Source organism: Panulirus ornatus, chromosome 69 (genome assembly GCF_036320965.1).
Source record: "Panulirus ornatus isolate Po-2019 chromosome 69, ASM3632096v1, whole genome shotgun sequence".
Classification (NCBI taxonomy): Eukaryota; Metazoa; Arthropoda; class Malacostraca; order Decapoda; family Palinuridae; genus Panulirus; species Panulirus ornatus.
In genome coordinates, this window is record NC_092292.1 from 3,509,957 (window position 1) to 3,528,910 (window position 18,954).

At 40.3% G+C, this 18,954-nt stretch overlaps 1 protein-coding gene across 1 annotated transcript in view; it reads left to right on the forward strand.

Annotated features, from left to right (window-relative positions):
- Window positions 1-18,954, forward strand: part of LOC139747606 (glutamate receptor ionotropic, kainate 2-like) — a 775,400-nt gene that overhangs the window by 559,320 nt on the left and 197,126 nt on the right. Inside the window, exon 6 of the mRNA XM_071660081.1 lies at window positions 10,192-10,340. Within this exon, the coding sequence (XP_071516182.1) occupies window positions 10,192-10,340 (149 nt within the window). The remainder of the gene's footprint in view (window positions 1-10,191; window positions 10,341-18,954) is intronic.

Consider the following 18,954-nt stretch of genomic DNA (forward strand, 5'->3'; position numbering starts at 1 on the left):
TATATATATATATATATATATATATATATAGGAAATACTTAGAAAAACAAATGGATTTGTATGTAGCATTTATGGATCTGGAGAAGGCATATGATAGAGTTGATAGAGATGCTCTGTGGAAGGTTTTAAGAATATATGGTGTGGGAAGCAAGTTGTTAGAAGCAGTGAAAAGTTTTTATCGAGGATGTAAGGCATGTGTACGTGTAGGAAGAGAGGAAAGTGATTGGTTCTCAGTGAATGTAGGTTTGCGGCAGGGGTGTGTGATGTCTCCATGGTTGTTTAATTTGTTTATGGATGGGGTTGTTAGGGAGGTGAATGCAAGAGTTTTGGAAAGAGGGGCAAGTATGCAGTCTGTTGTGGATGAGAGAGCTTGGGAAGTGAGTCAGTTGTTGTTCGCTGATGATACAGCGCTGGTGGCTGATTCATGTAAGAAACTGCAGAAGCTGGTGACTGAGTTTGGTAAAGTGTGTGAAAGAAGAAAGTTAAGAGTAAATGTGAATAAGAGCAAGGTTATTAGGTACAGTAGGGTTGAGGGTCAAGTCAACTGGGAGGTAAGTTTGAATGGTGAAAAACTGGAGGAATTAAGGGTGTTTTAGATATCTGGGAGTGGATCTGGCAGCGGATGGAACCATGGAAGCGGAAGTGAATCATAGGGTGGGGGAGGGGGCGAAAATTCTGGGATCGTTGAAAAATGTTTGGAAGTCGAGAACATTATCTCGGAAAGCAAAAATGGGTATGTTTGAAGGAATAGTGGTTCCAACAATGTTGTATGGTTGCGAGGCGTGGGCTATGGATAAAGTTGTGCGCAGGAGGGTGGATGTGCTGGAATGAGATGTTTGAGGACAATGTGTGGTGTGAGGTGGTTTGGTCGAGTAAGTAATGTTAGGGTGAGAGAGATGTGTGGAAATAAAAAAAGAGTGTGGTTGAGAGAGCAGAAGAGGGTGTTTTGAAATGGTTTGGTCACATGGAGAGAATGAGTGGGGAAAGATTGACCAAGAGGATATATGTGTCAGAAGTGGAGGGAACGAGGAGAAGTGGGAGACCAAATTGGAGGTGGAAAGATGGAGTGAAAAAGATTTTGAGTGATCAGGGCCTGAACATGCGGGTGGGTGAAAGGCGTGCAAGGAATAGAGTGAATTGGAACGATGTGGTATACCGGGGTCGACGTGCTGTCAATGGATTGAACCAGGGCATGTGAAGCGTCTGGGGTAAACCATGGGAAGTATGTGGGGCCTGGATGTGGAAAGGGAGCTGTGGTTTCGGTGCATTACTACATGACAGCTAGAGACTGAATGTGAACGAATGGGGCCTTTGTTGTTTTTCCTAGCGCTACCTCGCACACATGAGGGGGGAGGGGGTTGTTATTCCATGTGTGGCGAGGTGGCGATGGGAACAAATAAAGGCAGACAGTATGAATTATGTATATGTGTATATATGTATATGTCTGTGTGTGTATATATATGTGTACATTGAGATGTATAGGTATGTATATTTTGCGTGTGTGGACGTGTATGTATATACATGTGTATGTGGGCGGGTTGGGCCATTCTTTCGTGTGTTTCCTTGCGCTACCTCGCTAACGCGGGAGACAGCGACAAATCAAAATAAATGAATATATAAATATATATATATATATATATATATATATATATATATATATATATATATATATATATATATATATACACATGTCTTTTCACATAAGTTTCTTATGTTATCTGGTTACCTTTATCTTTCAATTTTCATACAACTTCATTGACATCATCAAACTGGTTAAGAAACCTGAGAGATGTGATCAAGTCTCTCCCTACTCTTCTTTTATCCATAGCAGGCAAATTTATGGTCTCTAACCGCTGACTCTAACTCAGCTCCCTCAATTCTGGCATCATCTTTGTTGTCCTTCTTTGGACCATATCTACGACTTCCCTGTGATTCTTTAAGTTAGGTGCGTGCGTGTGTGTGTGTGTGTGTGTGTGTGTGTGTGTGTGTGTGTGTGTGTGTGTGTGTGTGTGTGTGTGTGTGTGTGTGTGTGTGTGTGTGTGTGTGACTTTATTGGAGTAGGTGTGTAATTACTTATTAGTACTATACACTCGAAGGCTCAGAGTGGGGTGCCTAAATGTGTGTGGATGTAACCAAGATGTGAAAAAAGGAGAGATAGGTAGTATGTTTGAGGAAAGGAACCTGGATGTTTTGGCTCTGAGTGAAACGAAGCTCAAGGGTAAAGGGGAAGAGTGGTTTGGAAATGTCTGGGGAGTGAAGTCAGGGGTTAGTGAGAGGACAAGAGCAAGGGAAGGAGTAGCAATACTCCTGAAACAGGAGTTGTGGGAGTATGTGATAGAATGTAAAAAAGTAAATTCTCGATTAATATGGGTAAAATTGAAAGTTGATGGAGAGAGGTGGGTGATTATTGGTGCATATGCACCTGGGCATGAGAAGAAAGATCATGAGAGGCAAGTGTTTTGGGAGCAGCTAAATGAGTGTGTTAGCGGTTTTGATGCACGAGACCGGGTTATAGTGATGGGTGATTTGAATGCAAAGGTGAGTAATGTGGCAGTTGAGGGAATAATTGGTATGCATGGGGTGTTCAGTGTTGTAAATGGAAATGGTGAAGAGCTTGTAGATTTATGTGCTGAAAAAGGACTGATGATTGGGAATACCTGGTTTAAAAAGCGAGATATACATAAGTATACTTATGTAAGTAGGAGAGATGGCCAGAGAGCGTTATTGGATTACGTGTTAATTGACAGGCGTGCGAAAGAGAGACTTTTGGATGTTAATGTGCTGAGAGGTGCAACTGGAGGGATGTCTGATCATTATCTTCTAGAGGCTAAGGTGAAGATTAGTATGGGTTTTCAGAAAAGAGGAGTGAATGTTGGGGTGAAGAAGGTGGTGAGAGTAAGTGAGCTTGGGAAGGAGACCTGTGTGGGGAAGTACCAGGAGAGACTGTGTACAGAATGGAAAAAGGTGAGAACAATGGAAGTAAGGGGAGTGGGGGAGGAATGGGATGTGTTTAGGGAATCAGTGATGGATTGCGCAAAAGATGCTTGTGGCATGAGAAGAGTGGGAGGTGGGCTGTTTAGAAAGGGTAGTGAGTGGTGGGATGAAGAAGTAAGAGTATTAGTGAAAGAGAAGAGAGAGGCATTTGGACGATTTTTGCAGGGAAAAAATGCAATTGAGTGGGAGAAGTATAAAAGAAAGAGACAGGAGGTCAAGAGAAAGGTGCAAGAGGTGAAAAAAAGGGCAAATGAGAGTTGGGGTGAGAGACTATCAGTAAATTTTAGGGAGAATAAAAAGATGTTCTGGAAGGAGGTAAATAGGGTGCGTAAGACAAGGGAGCAAATGGGAACTTCAGTGAAGGGCGTAAATGGGGAGGTGATAACAAGTAGTGGTGATGTGAGAAGGAGATGGAATGAGTATTTTGAAGGTTTGTTGAATGTGTCTGATGACAGAGTGGCAGATATAGGGTGTTTTGGTCGAGGTGGTGTGCAAAGTGAGAGGGTTAGGGAAAATGATTTGGTAAACAGAGAAGAGGTAGTAAAAGCTTTGCGGAAGATGAAAGCCGGCAAGGCAGCAGGATTGGATGGTATTGCAGTGGAATTTATTAAAAAAGGGGGTGACTGTATTGTTGACTGGTTGGTAAGGTTATTTAATGTATGTATGACTCATGGTGAGGTGCCTGAGGATTGGCGGAATGCGTGCATAGTGCCATTGTACAAAGGCAAAGGGGATAAGAGTGAGTGCTCAAATTACAGAGGTATAAGTTTGTTGAGTATTCCTGGTAAATTATATGGGAGGGTATTGATTGAGAGGGTGAAGGCATGTACAGAGCATCAGATTGGGGAAGAGCAGTGCGGTTTCAGAAGTGGTAGAGGATGTGTGGATCAGGTGTTTGCTTTGAAGAATGTATGTGAGAAATACTTAGAAAAGCAAATGGATTTGTATGTAGCATTTATGGATCTGGAGAAGGCATATGATAGAGTTGATAGAGATGCTCTGTGGAAGGTATTAAGAATATATGGTGTGGGAGGCAAGTTGTTAGAAGCAGTGAAAAGTTTTTATCGAGGATGTAAGGCATGTGTACGTGTAGGAAGAGAGGAAAGTGATTGGTTCTCAGTGAATGTAGGTTTGCGGCAGGGGTGTGTGATGTCTCCATGGTTGTTTAATTTGTTTATGGATGGGGTTGTTAGGGAGGTAAATGCAAGAGTCCTGGAAAGAGGGGCAAGTATGAAGTCTGTTGGGGATGAGAGAGCTTGGGAAGTGAGTCAGTTGTTGTTCGCTGATGATACAGCGCTGGTGGCTGATTCATGTGAGAAACTGCAGAAGCTGGTGACTGAGTTTGGTAAAGTGTGTGGAAGAAGAAAGTTAAGAGTAAATGTGAATAAGAGCAAGGTTATTAGGTACAGTAGGGTTGAGGGTCAAGTCAATTGGGAGGTGAGTTTGAATGGAGAAAAACTGGAGGAAGTGAAGTGTTTTAGATATCTGGGAGTGGATCTGTCAGCGGATGGAACCATGGAAGCGGAAGTGGATCATAGGGTGGGGGAGGGGGCGAAAATTTTGGGAGCCTTGAAAAATGTGTGGAAGTCGAGAACATTATCTCGGAAAGCAAAAATGGGTATGTTTGAAGGAATAGTGGTTCCAACAATGCTGTATGGTTGCGAGGCGTGGGCTATGGATAGAGTTGTGCGCAGGAGGATGGATGTGCTGGAAATGAGATGTTTGAGGACAATGTGTGGTGTGAGGTGGTTTGATCGAGTAAGTAACGTAAGGGTAAGAGAGATGTGTGGAAATAAAAAGAGCGTGGTTGAGAGAGCAGAAGAGGGTGTTTTGAAATGGTTTGGGCACATGGAGAGAATGAGTGAGGAAAGATTGACCAAGAGGATATATGTGTCGGAGGTGGAGGGAACGAGGAGAAGAGGGAGACCAAATTGGAGGTGGAAAGATGGAGTGAAAAAGATTTTGTGTGATCGGGGCCTGAACATGCAGGAGGGTGAAAGGAGGGCAAGGAATAGAGTGAAATGGAGCGATGTGGTATACAGGGGTTGACGTGCTGTCAGTGGATTGAATCAAGGCATGTGAAGCGTCTGGGGTAAACCATGGAAAGCTGTGTAGGTATGTATATTTGCGTGTGTGGACGTGTGTATGTACATGTGTATGGGGGGGGGGGGTTGGGCCATTTCTTTCGTCTGTTTCCTTGCGCTACCTCGCAAACGCGGGAGACAGCGACAAAGTATAAAAAAAAAAAAAAAAAAAAAAAAAAAACTTCTTAGATTTCTGTATGTTGTCTGAATAAGCCATGTCTTCTTCAGTCATTTCACTCCATCCATCCACCGTTTCTACAGGATAAAAGTACTTTCTCACATGTTTGTTATAAGTTTCTTGGTCAGTTTCATGTTTTGTTCTCTGGTTGTGTCATTCTACATCTCTAGAAAAACTGTTCACTGCCTACGTTATCCATTTGTTTTGATGATCTTTAAAAGAATGAATCAGCTTCCTCAACTCTTGACACATTAACAGTGATACAATTCGGTTACACATTCTTAGAAATATGAGTCAAAATATCTCGAACTTTTCGTCATCCTTTTCGTTATAGATATTAGAATGTCTTGTCAAGGATATCTGTGTACACACTCATGATGGTCATTATCAGCATCATGAGGTCAAGAACACCACCTTACACTCTTCTTCACACTCTACACAACCATCATCTGCCTCTCTACACAGGGGAAGCAGCAGTGTTTCTCAGTGTGATTCTATGCAAACGTAAAATATTTACAACAATCATATTCTAACTTTATTTTCCCCATACGGATTGTCCTTCTGATAGACTGATACTCAAATAACTTGAAAATTTCCTTAACATCTGAAATATGACATCAAGGACGAATGATGCACAACACTGTTTTTGGAGAGAAGGAGAACCAGGAGAAATGTGCGAGAAAGTCTTCCAAGATTTAGATTCTTGAAGACGACTTAACGAGGTACATAAAACCAACATTACTCAGTAAAGAAATTTGTAGGCAAGACTCTTATATATGCTGCGCATCTGGATGTTTCATGAATACTTCGAGACTTTACAGAAATATAAAAAGTTTCATAGGTAAGAGAATATTTGAATCAGAGGATTTTTATTGACTGTGGAACATCTTTGAAGGACAACATAAAATGTGATCAGATAACTCCGTTCTAACGCAGGGTATTCAATAAAGTCTAACTATAAGAAAACATCTGATATAAATCATTACCATAATTTGAAATAACCAAAGTAACTTTTCACTGATAAAGAAATATGAAGAAAATAGCCGTCATCATTTGCTTGAAGTGCATTGAAAACCCAGAATAATCAAATTGTATTTCGTCAGAACTACATACAAGTTTCTTGGCGATGCTTTGCGGTGGGGAATATCTGGCAGCTTTTGTGAGACAATGCTGAGAGGTAGTGGCATCGCTGGATGGAAGAGCGTGAGCTGAGGCCGGCAACATGATACAGGTTATGCAGGAGAAGGTGTGTGTTGTTAATGAAGAATAATGGCATGAAAAACTATTCATCCTCAAGTACGTCAGTACAAGATGCGATCTTCAAGTATGAGAAATTAAGAATGTTTTGCGCCATGTAATGACTGAGTTAAGGTTAAGGATGCATTCTGCAGAATACATGAAACATCAATAAATGATATAGATCCAGGGGAGAGATTATGTTTGATGTGTGACTTGAACATCTTCGTGGGGAAGATGTCCCGGGTGTAAGTGAAAGAAGGAGAAACAACATAGATTTACTGCATCAGCAGGTATGAGTGATGCAAATACGTATTCACGTATTCAAACATAATGACGTCCATAGATGCGCATGGTCCAGACACAGGAATGGCTGGACATGGATATGACTGACTTGCTTCTGGTAAAAAGTACATGAGAGGTAGTGTGTATGATGTGTGGTGCAGGGATGGGTTGGAGGAGGTGTGTCAGATCAGATGGTACTTCTATATACAAGTTACCCTTTTGTTGTATATGATAAACGACGAGAAGTTTAAAGTATATAAAAATGATGTTTAAAGATAGAAAATCTGGGGATTATAGTGGAACACATAGCATATGGAAGCTAAGAAAAAGTTGATGGATCCAAAATAATACAGGATGAGGTTACATTCATTTAGAGGCAAGATAATCAACACAGTATTGAAATTAGCTACGGATGTATGCATAGGTTGTGGTAAGAGAGATACATCATGGCAGAATGATTTGAATTAATTATGGAAAATATAATCAGAATCTTTGTTAGGGTAAATCTTCCAAAAATAAACAATGATTATAGGGCAAAAATCAATAATGAAAATCCTGAACAGAAAAGTTTAAACGATTACATATAGGAATAGAATTAAAGTAAAGGAATATCTCAGGAGGAAGAACTTAGAAAAAGATTTCATGGAAAATAACAAACTACTTTGGAAGTAGATAGATAGACGTAGAAGAGACATATGGGTGAGGAGCTGGAGTGTACTGGACATGTCTGGCAGAACGTTAGTGACAGAGGAAGAACTTTCTCATATGGGTTTCCATGATGTACTGGCTAACGACACAAACCATGAGACGAGCACTGGCCCGCCTGGTTCGTATCCTGGGTGTGACAGTCGGCCCACAGCCATACCAGCTGTTCATTCTCACCTTAGCACGAGGAGATCAATGGGTTCCTACCTTACGATGAAAAAATTCTTTGTGGATGGAGCGATGAGGGAGGTAAATGCGAGTCTTGGAGGGAAGGGCGAGTATGCAGTATGCAGTCTGTAGGGGATGAGAGGGTCTGGGAAGTGAGTCAGTTGTTGCTTGGTGATGATACAGTACTAGTGGCAGATTCGAGAAAGAAACTGCAAAATCTCGTGATGAATTTGAAAGAGTGAGTGAAAGAAGAAAGCTGAGAGTAAATGTGAATAAGAGCAAGGTTATTAGGTTCAGCAGGGTTGAGGTAAGCTTGACTGGAGAAAAATTGGAGGAAGTGAAGCGTTTTATATGTCTAGGAGTGGCATGGCAACGAATGGATCCATGGAAGCGGAAGTGAGTAATAGGGTGGGGGAGGAAACGAACATTCTAAGAGCACTGAAGAATGTGTGGAAAGAAAGAAAGTTGCCAGGAAGATCAAAAATGTGTGTTTGAAAGAATAGTTTTATGTTATATGGTTGCGAGGAATGGGCTATAGATAAGGGTCGTGCAGAGGAGGGTGGGTTTGTTGGAAATGAAATGCATGAGGACAATATGTGGTATGAGGTGGTTTGATGAGTAAGTCATGAAATGGTAAGAGAGATATGTGACAATAAAAAGAGTATGGTTGAGAGAGCGGAAAAGGGTGTGTTGAAATGGTTTGAACATATGGAGAGAATGAGTGCGGAAAGGTTGACAAAGAGGATATATGTGTCAGAAGTGGAGGGAACAAGGAGAAGCAGGAGACCAAATTGGAGATGGAAGGATGGAGTAAAAAAGATTTTGAGCGACCGCAGCCTGAACATGCAGAAAGGTGAAAGGCGTGCGCGGAAAAGAGTGAATTGGAACGATGTGTTATAATGGGGCCGACGTGCCATCAATGAACTGAACCACTGCATTTGAGGCGTCAGAGGTAAACCATTGGAAAGTCTGTGAGACCTGAATGTGGATAGGGAGCTATGGTTTCGGTGCATTACACATGACAGCTAGAGAATGGACATGAGCGGATGTGGCCTTTCTTCGTCTGTTTCAGGCGTTGCCTCGAGAAATGTTGACATCTTAGGATGGTATCGCCAGTTAGAATATATGGAAGATGATAGTTTGATAAAGACGTTATATGATAGCACAGTGGAAGGTACAAGTAGATCATGGAGGAGATGGCTGGATGTAGTGAGAGAACTGGTGAGAGCCAGGAAGGCTTCAGGTGAAGATACTGTAGCAATGATCGGGATGTAGCGGATCGCTGTAGCTGTACACATGTGGTGAGAACTGAGACAGTCATATCTATTGACTAATGAACATAGTCTACAATGGAGGGAACAGTTTTACTAAGGAAGGAAGTCCACGTGTCCGCTGAAACACGTGGGTGAGATTGAAGATGTGTGGGAGTGATTCCTAAAGCTGTATGTCCCTGATCCTTCCTATGGAGCTATGTGTAACGTAAAAGATGAAGGACATACAGGTTTTCATCTTCTAGTGGGATTTTTCTTTTCTTTTTATCACGTCATTGTTGGATGATGACGACAGATCTTATTACCATCTGTTATTACCATTCCCAGAGTTCTTATGAGGGTATAAAAGCGTGACAAGTGCTCTCATGTTTACTGCCAGCATTCATGAGCAGATAAGAACACGATAATGCTAATATCATGTCATGTGAGGCGACCTCTTCCTCGTATCATTATTTTCATCTAATGTTTCTCTTCTGTTCTTTTGTAGCTGAACTCTCTCTCTCTCTCTCTCTCTCTCTCTCTCTCTCTCTCTCTCTCTCTCTCTCTCTCTCTCTCTCTCTCTCTCTCTCTCTCTCTCTCTCTCTCTCTCTCTCTCTAAGTATAAGGCCGCTAATTCAGGATTTATCAATTTTTTTTTGTATATTTCTCTATGGCTGCTAATTCAGGATTTTTTTTTCTTTTTTTTACTGCTTTTCTTATCTTTCTAACGATTCTTATATTCCGTTTAGGTATATTAACAATAATCTCGCCGAAGTTCATAGCAAGGGTAGAGCCAAACTCAGGTGGAAGTCAGTAGTGTAATTATCTTGAGCTAAACAGTAACTCACAGAACAGGTACACTGTAACACAACGTTCAGCGACTCGTGTCACAGTCTTAAACGTGAGGAAAATACAAACAGGTCCAGCTACATACACAAGAATCACCCAACACCAATGATAACTTACAAGACTCTGGCGTTCCCAGGTTATGTATGTAATGTCTCAAGGAACCACCTGAAGTTCTCACCCAATATCAATAACAACTAAGACAAAGACTCTTGGCGTTTCTGGGTGAAACATATTATGCCACAAGGAAGCAACAGAGGTACTTACCTGGTAAACAGTAATGACGTAGGATCATTGTGAAGTGTGAATGGAGGACAAAGAGAATTTTCTGTGTCATCATCTATTATCATATTCCCTTCATGTACGAATGATACACTTCAGATATCATGCTATATAGACTTAATTTCTTTATAACTAATAATAGCAACTTCTTCCTCTCTGTCAGGCGTACATGGACGTGCTAATGACGTTGGGCTGGAGGAAGTTCTGCATCATATACGAAAACAATAATGGCCTCGTGCGCGTCCAGGAGCTGCTGAAGAATCAGACGTGGAACATACAACTCAGGCAACTCCCGTTGTCGGAGGATTACAGGTAAGTCTCTTGTGGCAGAACACAACATCACTTTGTTATGAGCAGTTGCTACACGAAAGTCAGAGGTGGCTGCCTTCATTATGTTACGGGGTTTATCTCTAACACTCTCGATCATTGCATTGTTGTCATAGTGACAGAATAGGAGTAACAGAGCATCTTAGATTAGGTCAGTAAAATCAAATCATTTTGGGCTTAACCCACCACGAATCATGACAGAATTTTGTTGTCATTAACAACATTTTAAATGTCTAGAGATCAGTGATGGGAGAGAGTAAAGTTTGTACATCAAAGACGCATACCTCCAATCCGCTTATAACTTTTCCTCTTATGCACCTAATGTTGTGTGTCATACCTTAATATAAAGAATGATCAATCTATGACGCTGAATCATAACACAAGTACAATCTAAATATATGAATTTCAAGTCATTATCAATCCTCAGCTTCTGCTTCAGAGAGTGATAACTGTGAGGTTGATGACACAGCCAAGCTTTACAGATACGAGTTATGCAATTACCAAACGGCCTTGTTAAACACATCTTTATCTTCATAAAGAGACAACAAAACATTAACGAGGTGATACCATTAGGGGAAAGTAGGACATGGCCAAACAGGCCCAGTGCGAGATAGCATCTGTACGTCATGTATGGAGGAGCAGCATTACCTCATCGCGTACCATAGGGCCGTGGGCAGACCTGGTTTGCTATTAAGCAAACAGTAGTGGCTCAGCAGCTATAGCATTTGTCAGGTATAAATGTGAGTCATCAAAGATGCACCACACTGGAAATATACAGCACCAGGTGAGGACCCTGCTGTGAACTTCTCATCTAACACGGTAATTAACTGAATGAAAGACGTCATCTTTTCAAAATAGCTTCAGCAAACAACCGAACTGGAAAACGCTGGTTGAAATGTCCACCATGCTATGGGTGATACTGACTTCCTTATCATACAAAAGGCTGTTGAATCAGCGAGTTTATCATTCACTTCAGTTATCAGGGATGATACGGATCTTTTTATCATGCTAACACCCTCACTACTCTAAGCCTAAGCCAAAACAGAAGACCAAAACAAGAAGAATCTGGAATATTAGGGAAATAATAGAACGACTGAAGCCAGATGTATACTGGAACATCCGCTCCATCCATGTCTGGACGGGACGACTAGGACCAGATGTATGCAGCAACATCTCCATCCATATCTGTACTGCACTGGGGAACGTCTAGCGCTGAAAAGGTTTTCTTCCCGCAAATTCTTCAGAAATCAGGTGACTGTACTCAGCTCCCACCAGAGGAAAACAAATAGAAGTAACGTTGTCTCTGCAGGAGAGACAGAACTCATTTGTCTGTACTCTGGGAAAGGTAAAGAAAGCTGATGATTCAGATATAAAAGATTTTTTGCCTAAACGTTTCCACCAACACCTTACTTTTGGAAGCTGAGACACTGCCATGTACCACTTCATCATGTTGTTATCATAGTGTAACGTTGTGTCCCCACATACAGGAATGGATGGGGCAGCATGACCTTGATCGATCAGACTTGGGTTGAAAGGTACTATCGCTGGTGATAAGTATGTACTGGTACAAAGTCATCTGCCTGCTTTACTTAAAGTCTTCCTTAAGATAATGACACACAACTGTAAAGGGGAATGGAAGACAGGGATATACACTTGCATGAAGCATGAGCTTAGGCTCAGTCCTGTGTGTGTGGTGAAAGTAAGTGTGTCAGCTGTGATAATACAAAGCAGCATGACTTTAAACAAGACCTAAGAAACATATTTATTTTGTTAATGTAGTTTCCTTGACAAAAATATCTTAGTACAAGTATGTATAAGTCAGAAAGCTAAAATTTTGAAATCAGAATATTTCATGTATCATGATGTCATGATGTTTACAGAAATACTGAAGAAGTGCATTAAGAAATGCTCAGAAAATCTGCTTATGCCATACAGTTTGCCATTTCACACTGCAGCTGTTCTTTTGGTCTACATTTATATCCTCAAGAACATCAGTTTACTGGCAACATTGATTTATAACTGCAAACATTTTGCAACATTGTTGTTTATGTTTATTTGAAGAAGAAAATATGTAGTGGAGCACAAGTGATCACAAATCATATGCATTTTGCTGCACTGGCAGTCTTTCTAACCATAGATTTGATTATTTTATCATCAGCATTTTGTTTTGTGCGGACCTGATACTGTAGAACAGATGTGGTCTTCAATATTGTGTTTTAACAAATAACTGATGATTCCTTCCGTTGCACATCAGATGTACGTTACACTTCAGCCAGAGATGGTGTGCACAACAGCTGCACTAGATGTTGAGGCTTACCTGGTGTGCTGCCTTGTGCCACACCTGCGGTTACTTTGATGCTCCACGTAAGAACCTGTTCTAAGATGAGGTTTGTTGACAGTCCAGACCAGGACTTATCACTCCTTCATCACGTAGGTGACCTTCCATACATATACTGTACACAACTCGATGACTGATTTCGAGGTTCAGTTTCCTCTGGAGATACAGAAATCTAGGCTTAATACACAGGTTACAACCAGAGGCAGTAAAATAAAGGAGCATGTGAAATGTACCTGCAAACGCGAATGCCTATTACAGTCTGCTCAGCTATGATAAAAGTGCACAAAATGTCGAGTCATGTTTAAGTAATGAAACCAAAGAGTAACCCTTCCTGTCTCCCAGTGCTTCTTTTCGTGTGTGTGTGTGTGTGTGTGTGTGTGTGTGTGTGTGTGTCTATATCACCTAGTCATACTGTCCATCTCCCGTCCATTTACTAAGCCGTCTTAACCTCCAGCAACATCACTCTAAGGGTCGAGGAAGCTCACGGCCTCAATATGTAAAGTTTTATTTTTCTTTCATTTTTATAGTTCCAAATATCCAATATTCTGCTGCTACATCAAGTCTGGTCATACAGTTCCAAATATCCAATATTCTGCTGCTACATCAAGTCTGGTCATACAGTTCCAAATATCCAATATTCTGCTGCTACATCAAGTCTGGTCATACAGTTCCAAATATCCAATATTCTGCTGCTACATCAAGTCTGGTCATGGGACACTTTACATAGAAATATTCACCATGATCATAACTGTTGTGATCATCACTAAGAATACAATGTTCTGTGTCGTCCACTTACCATAGAAGAACCTTTGCCTGAGTGGTGGAAAATGTTGCTCTCGTCTTGTGTTTGGTGAATGTGTTGACTGTGTGTTCTTAGATCTGATAATTACCTGAGTCATCTCATGATAATGTAATTTTCTCAACTTAATGAAGCGCCACTTTGCCATTCTTTCTGCTGAACTAATCTGAGTGGTGTTAAGAGTAATATTAATTTCACTTTTATCCAAGTATCTGTGTCACATTTTCAACATGATCATGAATACTAAAAGTGAATGTTTGTGAAGCGTTGTGATACAGGAGCGACATCAATAATGCTTCCAGTCGATATCGTGAGGATCAATAACACAATTTTAGCAACTCTTTCTTCTCGATAGCAATAGTTATTGATGGAGACGATTGATGACTGGACAGACATCAACAGTTAATCAAACTTAGTGATAACCATCAAAAGGAGAAATGATTCAAGTCTATCAATAACAGTTTCATATTGATCACGAAGATTTGTACTTATCATCCCTTCCTCCAGGACCAGCTGACTCAGACTAGTGGTAGTGACCAATAAACCAGAAGGATTCTGGTTACCAGTAGTAACTCGTGACCAGTAAATTCGTTAGTATTGACCAAAAGACTCATGGTTTACCAGTAGTAACCTAATACCTATTAGATTCGTATTTACGCTTAGTAAACAATAGACCAAAAGATCACAGTTGCCAGAAGTAACCCAGTGATCAGTAGTTTCATGTTTATTAGTAGTGACCAACAGACCAAGAGACTTACAGTTACCAGAAGAATTTGTAAGCTGATGTGTCATAATGATGACCATAACACTGGGAGCCATACACACCAACAGTAGCTATAAGACCAGGAGAATCATCCTCAGCAGTAATAACCATAAGACCAGGAGAATCATCCTCAGCAGTAATAACCATAAGACCAGGAGAATCATCCTTAACAGTAATAACCATAAGACCAGGAGAATCATCCTTAACAGTAATAACCATAAGACCAGGAGAATCATCCTTAACAGTAATAACCATAAGACCAGGAGAATCATCCTTAACAGTAATAACCATAAGACCAGGAGAATCATCCTCAGCAGTAATAACCATAAGACCAGGAGAATCATCCTTAACAGTAATAACCATAAGACCAGGAGAATCATCCTCAGCAGTAATAACCATAAGACCAGGAGAATAATCCTCAGCAGTAATAACCATAAGACCTGGAGAATCATCCTCAGCAGTAATAACCATAAGATCAGGAGAATCATCCTTAACAGTAATAACCATAAGACCAGGAGAATCATCCTTAACAGTAATAACCATAAGACCAGGAGAATCATCCTCAGCAGTAATAACCATAAGACCAGGAGAATCATCCTCAGCAGTAATAACCATAAGACCTGGAGAATCATCCTCAGCAGTAATAACCATAAGACCAAGAGAATCATCCTCAAGAGTAATAACCATAAGACCAGGAGAATCATCCTCAAGAGTAATAACCATAAGACCAAGAGAATCATCCTCAGCAGTAATAACCATAAGACCAGGAGAATCATCCTCAGCAGTAATAACCATAAGACCAAGAGAATCATCCTCAAGAGTAATAACCATAAGACCAAGAGAATCATCCTCAGCAGTAATAACCATAAGACCAGGAGAATCATCCTCAGCAGTAATAACCATAAGACCAGGAGAATCATCCTCAGCAGTAATAACCATAAGTCCAGGAGAATCATCCTCAGCAGTAATAACCATAAGACCAAGAGAATCATCCTCAAGAGTAATAACCATAAGACCTAGAGAATCATCCTCAGCAGTAATAACCATAAGACCAGGAGAATCATCCTCAGCAGTAATAACCATAAGACCAGGAGAATCATCCTCAGCAGTAATAACCATAAGACCAGGAGAATCATCCTCAGCAGTGATAACTATTAAGACCAGGAGAATCATCCTCAGCAGAAATAACCATAAGACCAGGAGAATCATCCTCAGCAGTGATAACCATAAGACCAGGAGAATCATCCTCAAGAGTAATAACCATAAGACCAAGAGAATCATCCTCAAGAGTAATAACCTTATATAAGACCAGGAGAATCATCCTCAGCAGTGATAACCATGAGACCAGGAGAATCATCCTCAGCAGTAATAACCATAAGACCAAGAGAATCATCCTCAAGAGTAATAACCATAAGACCAAGAGAATCATCCTCAAGAGTAATAACCATAAGACCAGGAGAATCATCCTCAAGAGTAATAACCTTATATAAGACCAGGAGAATCATCCTCAGCAGTAATAACCATAAGACCAGGAGAATTATCCTCAGCAGTGATAACCATAAGACCAGGAGAATCATCCTCAGCAGTAATAACCATAAGACCAGGAGAATCATCCTCAGCAGTAATAACCATAAGACCAGGAGAATCATCCTCCGCAGTAATAACCATAAGACCAGGAGAATCATCCTCAGCAGTAATAATCATAAGACCAGGAGAATCATCCTCAAGAGTAATAACTATAAGACCAGGAGAATCATCGTTAACAGTAATAACCATAAGACCAAGAGAATCATCCTCAAGAGTAATAACCATAAGACCAAGAGAATCATCCTCAAGAGTAATAACCATAAGACCAAGAGAATCATCCTCAAGAGTAATAACCACAAGACCAAGAGAATCATCCTCAAGAGTAATAACCATAAGACCAAGAGAATCATCCTCAAGAGTAATAACCATTAGACCAAGAGAATCATCCTCAAGAGTAATAACCATAAGACCAAGAGAATCATCCTCAAGAGTAATAACCATAAGACCAGGAGAATCATCGTTAACAGTAATAACCATAAGGCCAGGAGAATCATCCTCAGCAGTAATAACCATAAGACCAAGAGAATCATCCTCAAGAGTAATAACCATTAGACCAAGAGAATCATCCTCAAGAGTAATAACCATAAGACCAAGAGAATCATCCTCAAGAGTAATAACCATAAGACCAGGAGAATCATCGTTAACAGTAATAACCATAAGGCCAGGAGAATCATCCTCAGCAGTAATAACCATAAGACCAAGAGAATCATCCTCAAGAGTAATAACCATAAGACCAAGAGAATCATCCTCAAGAGTAATAACCATAAGACCAGGAGAATCATCCTCAAGAGTAATAACCATAAGACCAAGAGAATCATCCTCAAGAGTAATAACCATAAGACCAAGAGAATCATCCTCAAGAGTAATAACCATAAGACCAAGAGAATCATCCTCAAGAGTAATAACCATAAGACCAAGAGAATCATCCTCAAGAGTATTAACCATAAGACCAAGAAAATCATCCTCAAGAGTAATAACCATAAGACCAGGAGAATCATCCTCAAGAGTAATAACCATAAGACCAAGAGAATCATCCTCAGCAGTAATAACCATAAGGCCAGGAGAATCATCCTCAGCAGTGATAACCATAAGACCAGGAGAATCATCCTCAGCAGTAATAACCATAAGACCAGGAGAATCATCCTCAGCAGTGATAACCATAAGACCAGGAGAATCATCCTCAGCAGTAATAACTATAAGACCAAGAGAATCATCCTCAAGAGTAATAACCATAAGACCAGGAGAATCATCCTCAAGAGTAATAACCATAAGACCAAGAGAATCATCCTCAAGAGTAATAACCATAAGACCAAGAGAATCATCCTCAAGAGTAATAACCATAAGACCAGGAGAATCATCCTCAAGAGTAATAAACATAAGACCAAGAGAATCATCCTCAAGAGTAATAACCATAAGACCAAGAGAATCATCCTCAAGAGTAATAACCATAAGACCAGGAGAATTATCCTCAGCAGTGATAACCATAAGACCAAGAGAATCATCCTCAAGAGTAATAAACATAAGACCAAGAGAATCATCCTCAAGAGTAATAACCATAAGACCAAGAGAATCATCCTCAAGAGTAATAACCATAAGACCAAGAGAATCATCCTCAAGAGTAATAAACATAAGACCAGGAGAATCATCCTCAGCAGTAATAACTATAAGACCAAGAGAATCATCCTCAAGAGTAATAACCATAAGACCAGGAGAATCATCCTCAGCAGTAATAACCATAAGACCAAGAGAATCATCCTCAAGAGTAATAACCTTATATAAGTCCAGGAGAAACATCCTCAGCAGTAATAACCATAAGACCAGGAGAATCATCCTCAAGAGTAGTAACCTTATATAAGACCAAGAGAATCATCCTCAGCAGTAATAACCATAAGACCAGGAGAATTATCCTCAGCAGTGATAACCATAAGACCAGGAGAATCATCCTCAGCAGTAATAACCATAAGACCAGGAGAATCATCCTCAGCAGTAATAACCATAAGACCAGGAGAATCATCCTCAGCAGTAATAACCATAAGACCAGGAGAATCATCCTCAGCAGTAATAACCATAAGACCAGGAGTATCATCCTCAAGAGTAATAACCATAAGACCAGGAGAATCATCGTTAACAGTAATAACCATAAGACCAAGAGAATCATCCTCAAGAGTAATAACCATAAGACCAAGAGAATCATCCTCAAGAGTAATAACCATAAGACCAAGAGAATCATCCTCAAGAGTAATAACCATAAGACCAGGAGAATCATCGTTAACAGTAATAACCATAAGGCCAGGAGAATCATCCTCAGCAGTAATAACCATAAGACCAAGAGAATCATCCTCAAGAGTAATAACCATAAGACCAAGAGAATCATCCTCAAGAGTAATAACCATAAGACCAAGAGAATCATCCTCAAGAGTAATAACCATAAGACCAGGAGAATCATCGTTAACAGTAATAACCATAAGACCAGGAGAATCATCCTCAAGAGTAATAACCATAAGACCAAGAGAATCATCCTCAAGGGTAATAACCATAAGACCAAGAGAATCATCCTCAAGAGTAATAACCATAAGACCAAGAGAATCATCCTCAAGAGTAATAACCATAAGACCAAGAGAATCATCCTCAAGAGTAATAACCATAAGACCAGGAGAATCATCCTCAAGAGTAATAACCATAAGACCAAGAGAATCATCCTCAGCAGTAATAACCATAAGACCAGGAGAATCATCCTCAACAGTAATAACCATACAATCAAAACTCTTGTCTTTACCAACAGTAACAGACATGTCAGAAGACGAGCAACGCAGTTATTTCATCATTCCATCATTGAAACATTCAGAGGAAAATTGTAACTGCTATTTTTGATTGGCAGGTCATGCATCTGGGACGATTCTGTTTTTAACGCGCATACAAACCTTGAAATACGATCAATTCGGGATATCAAAAAAAAAAAAAAAGAAATAAGTTAGGAAAAGACGAACAGACACTTCCCAAGGAAGTGCTTTACTAACATTCCAGGAAGAGACATGTGGCACTTACTAATATTGAGACAAGAAGACAGAGTGTTGCAAAGCCTTGAGACTGAGAGATACAGAGACATCGCTAC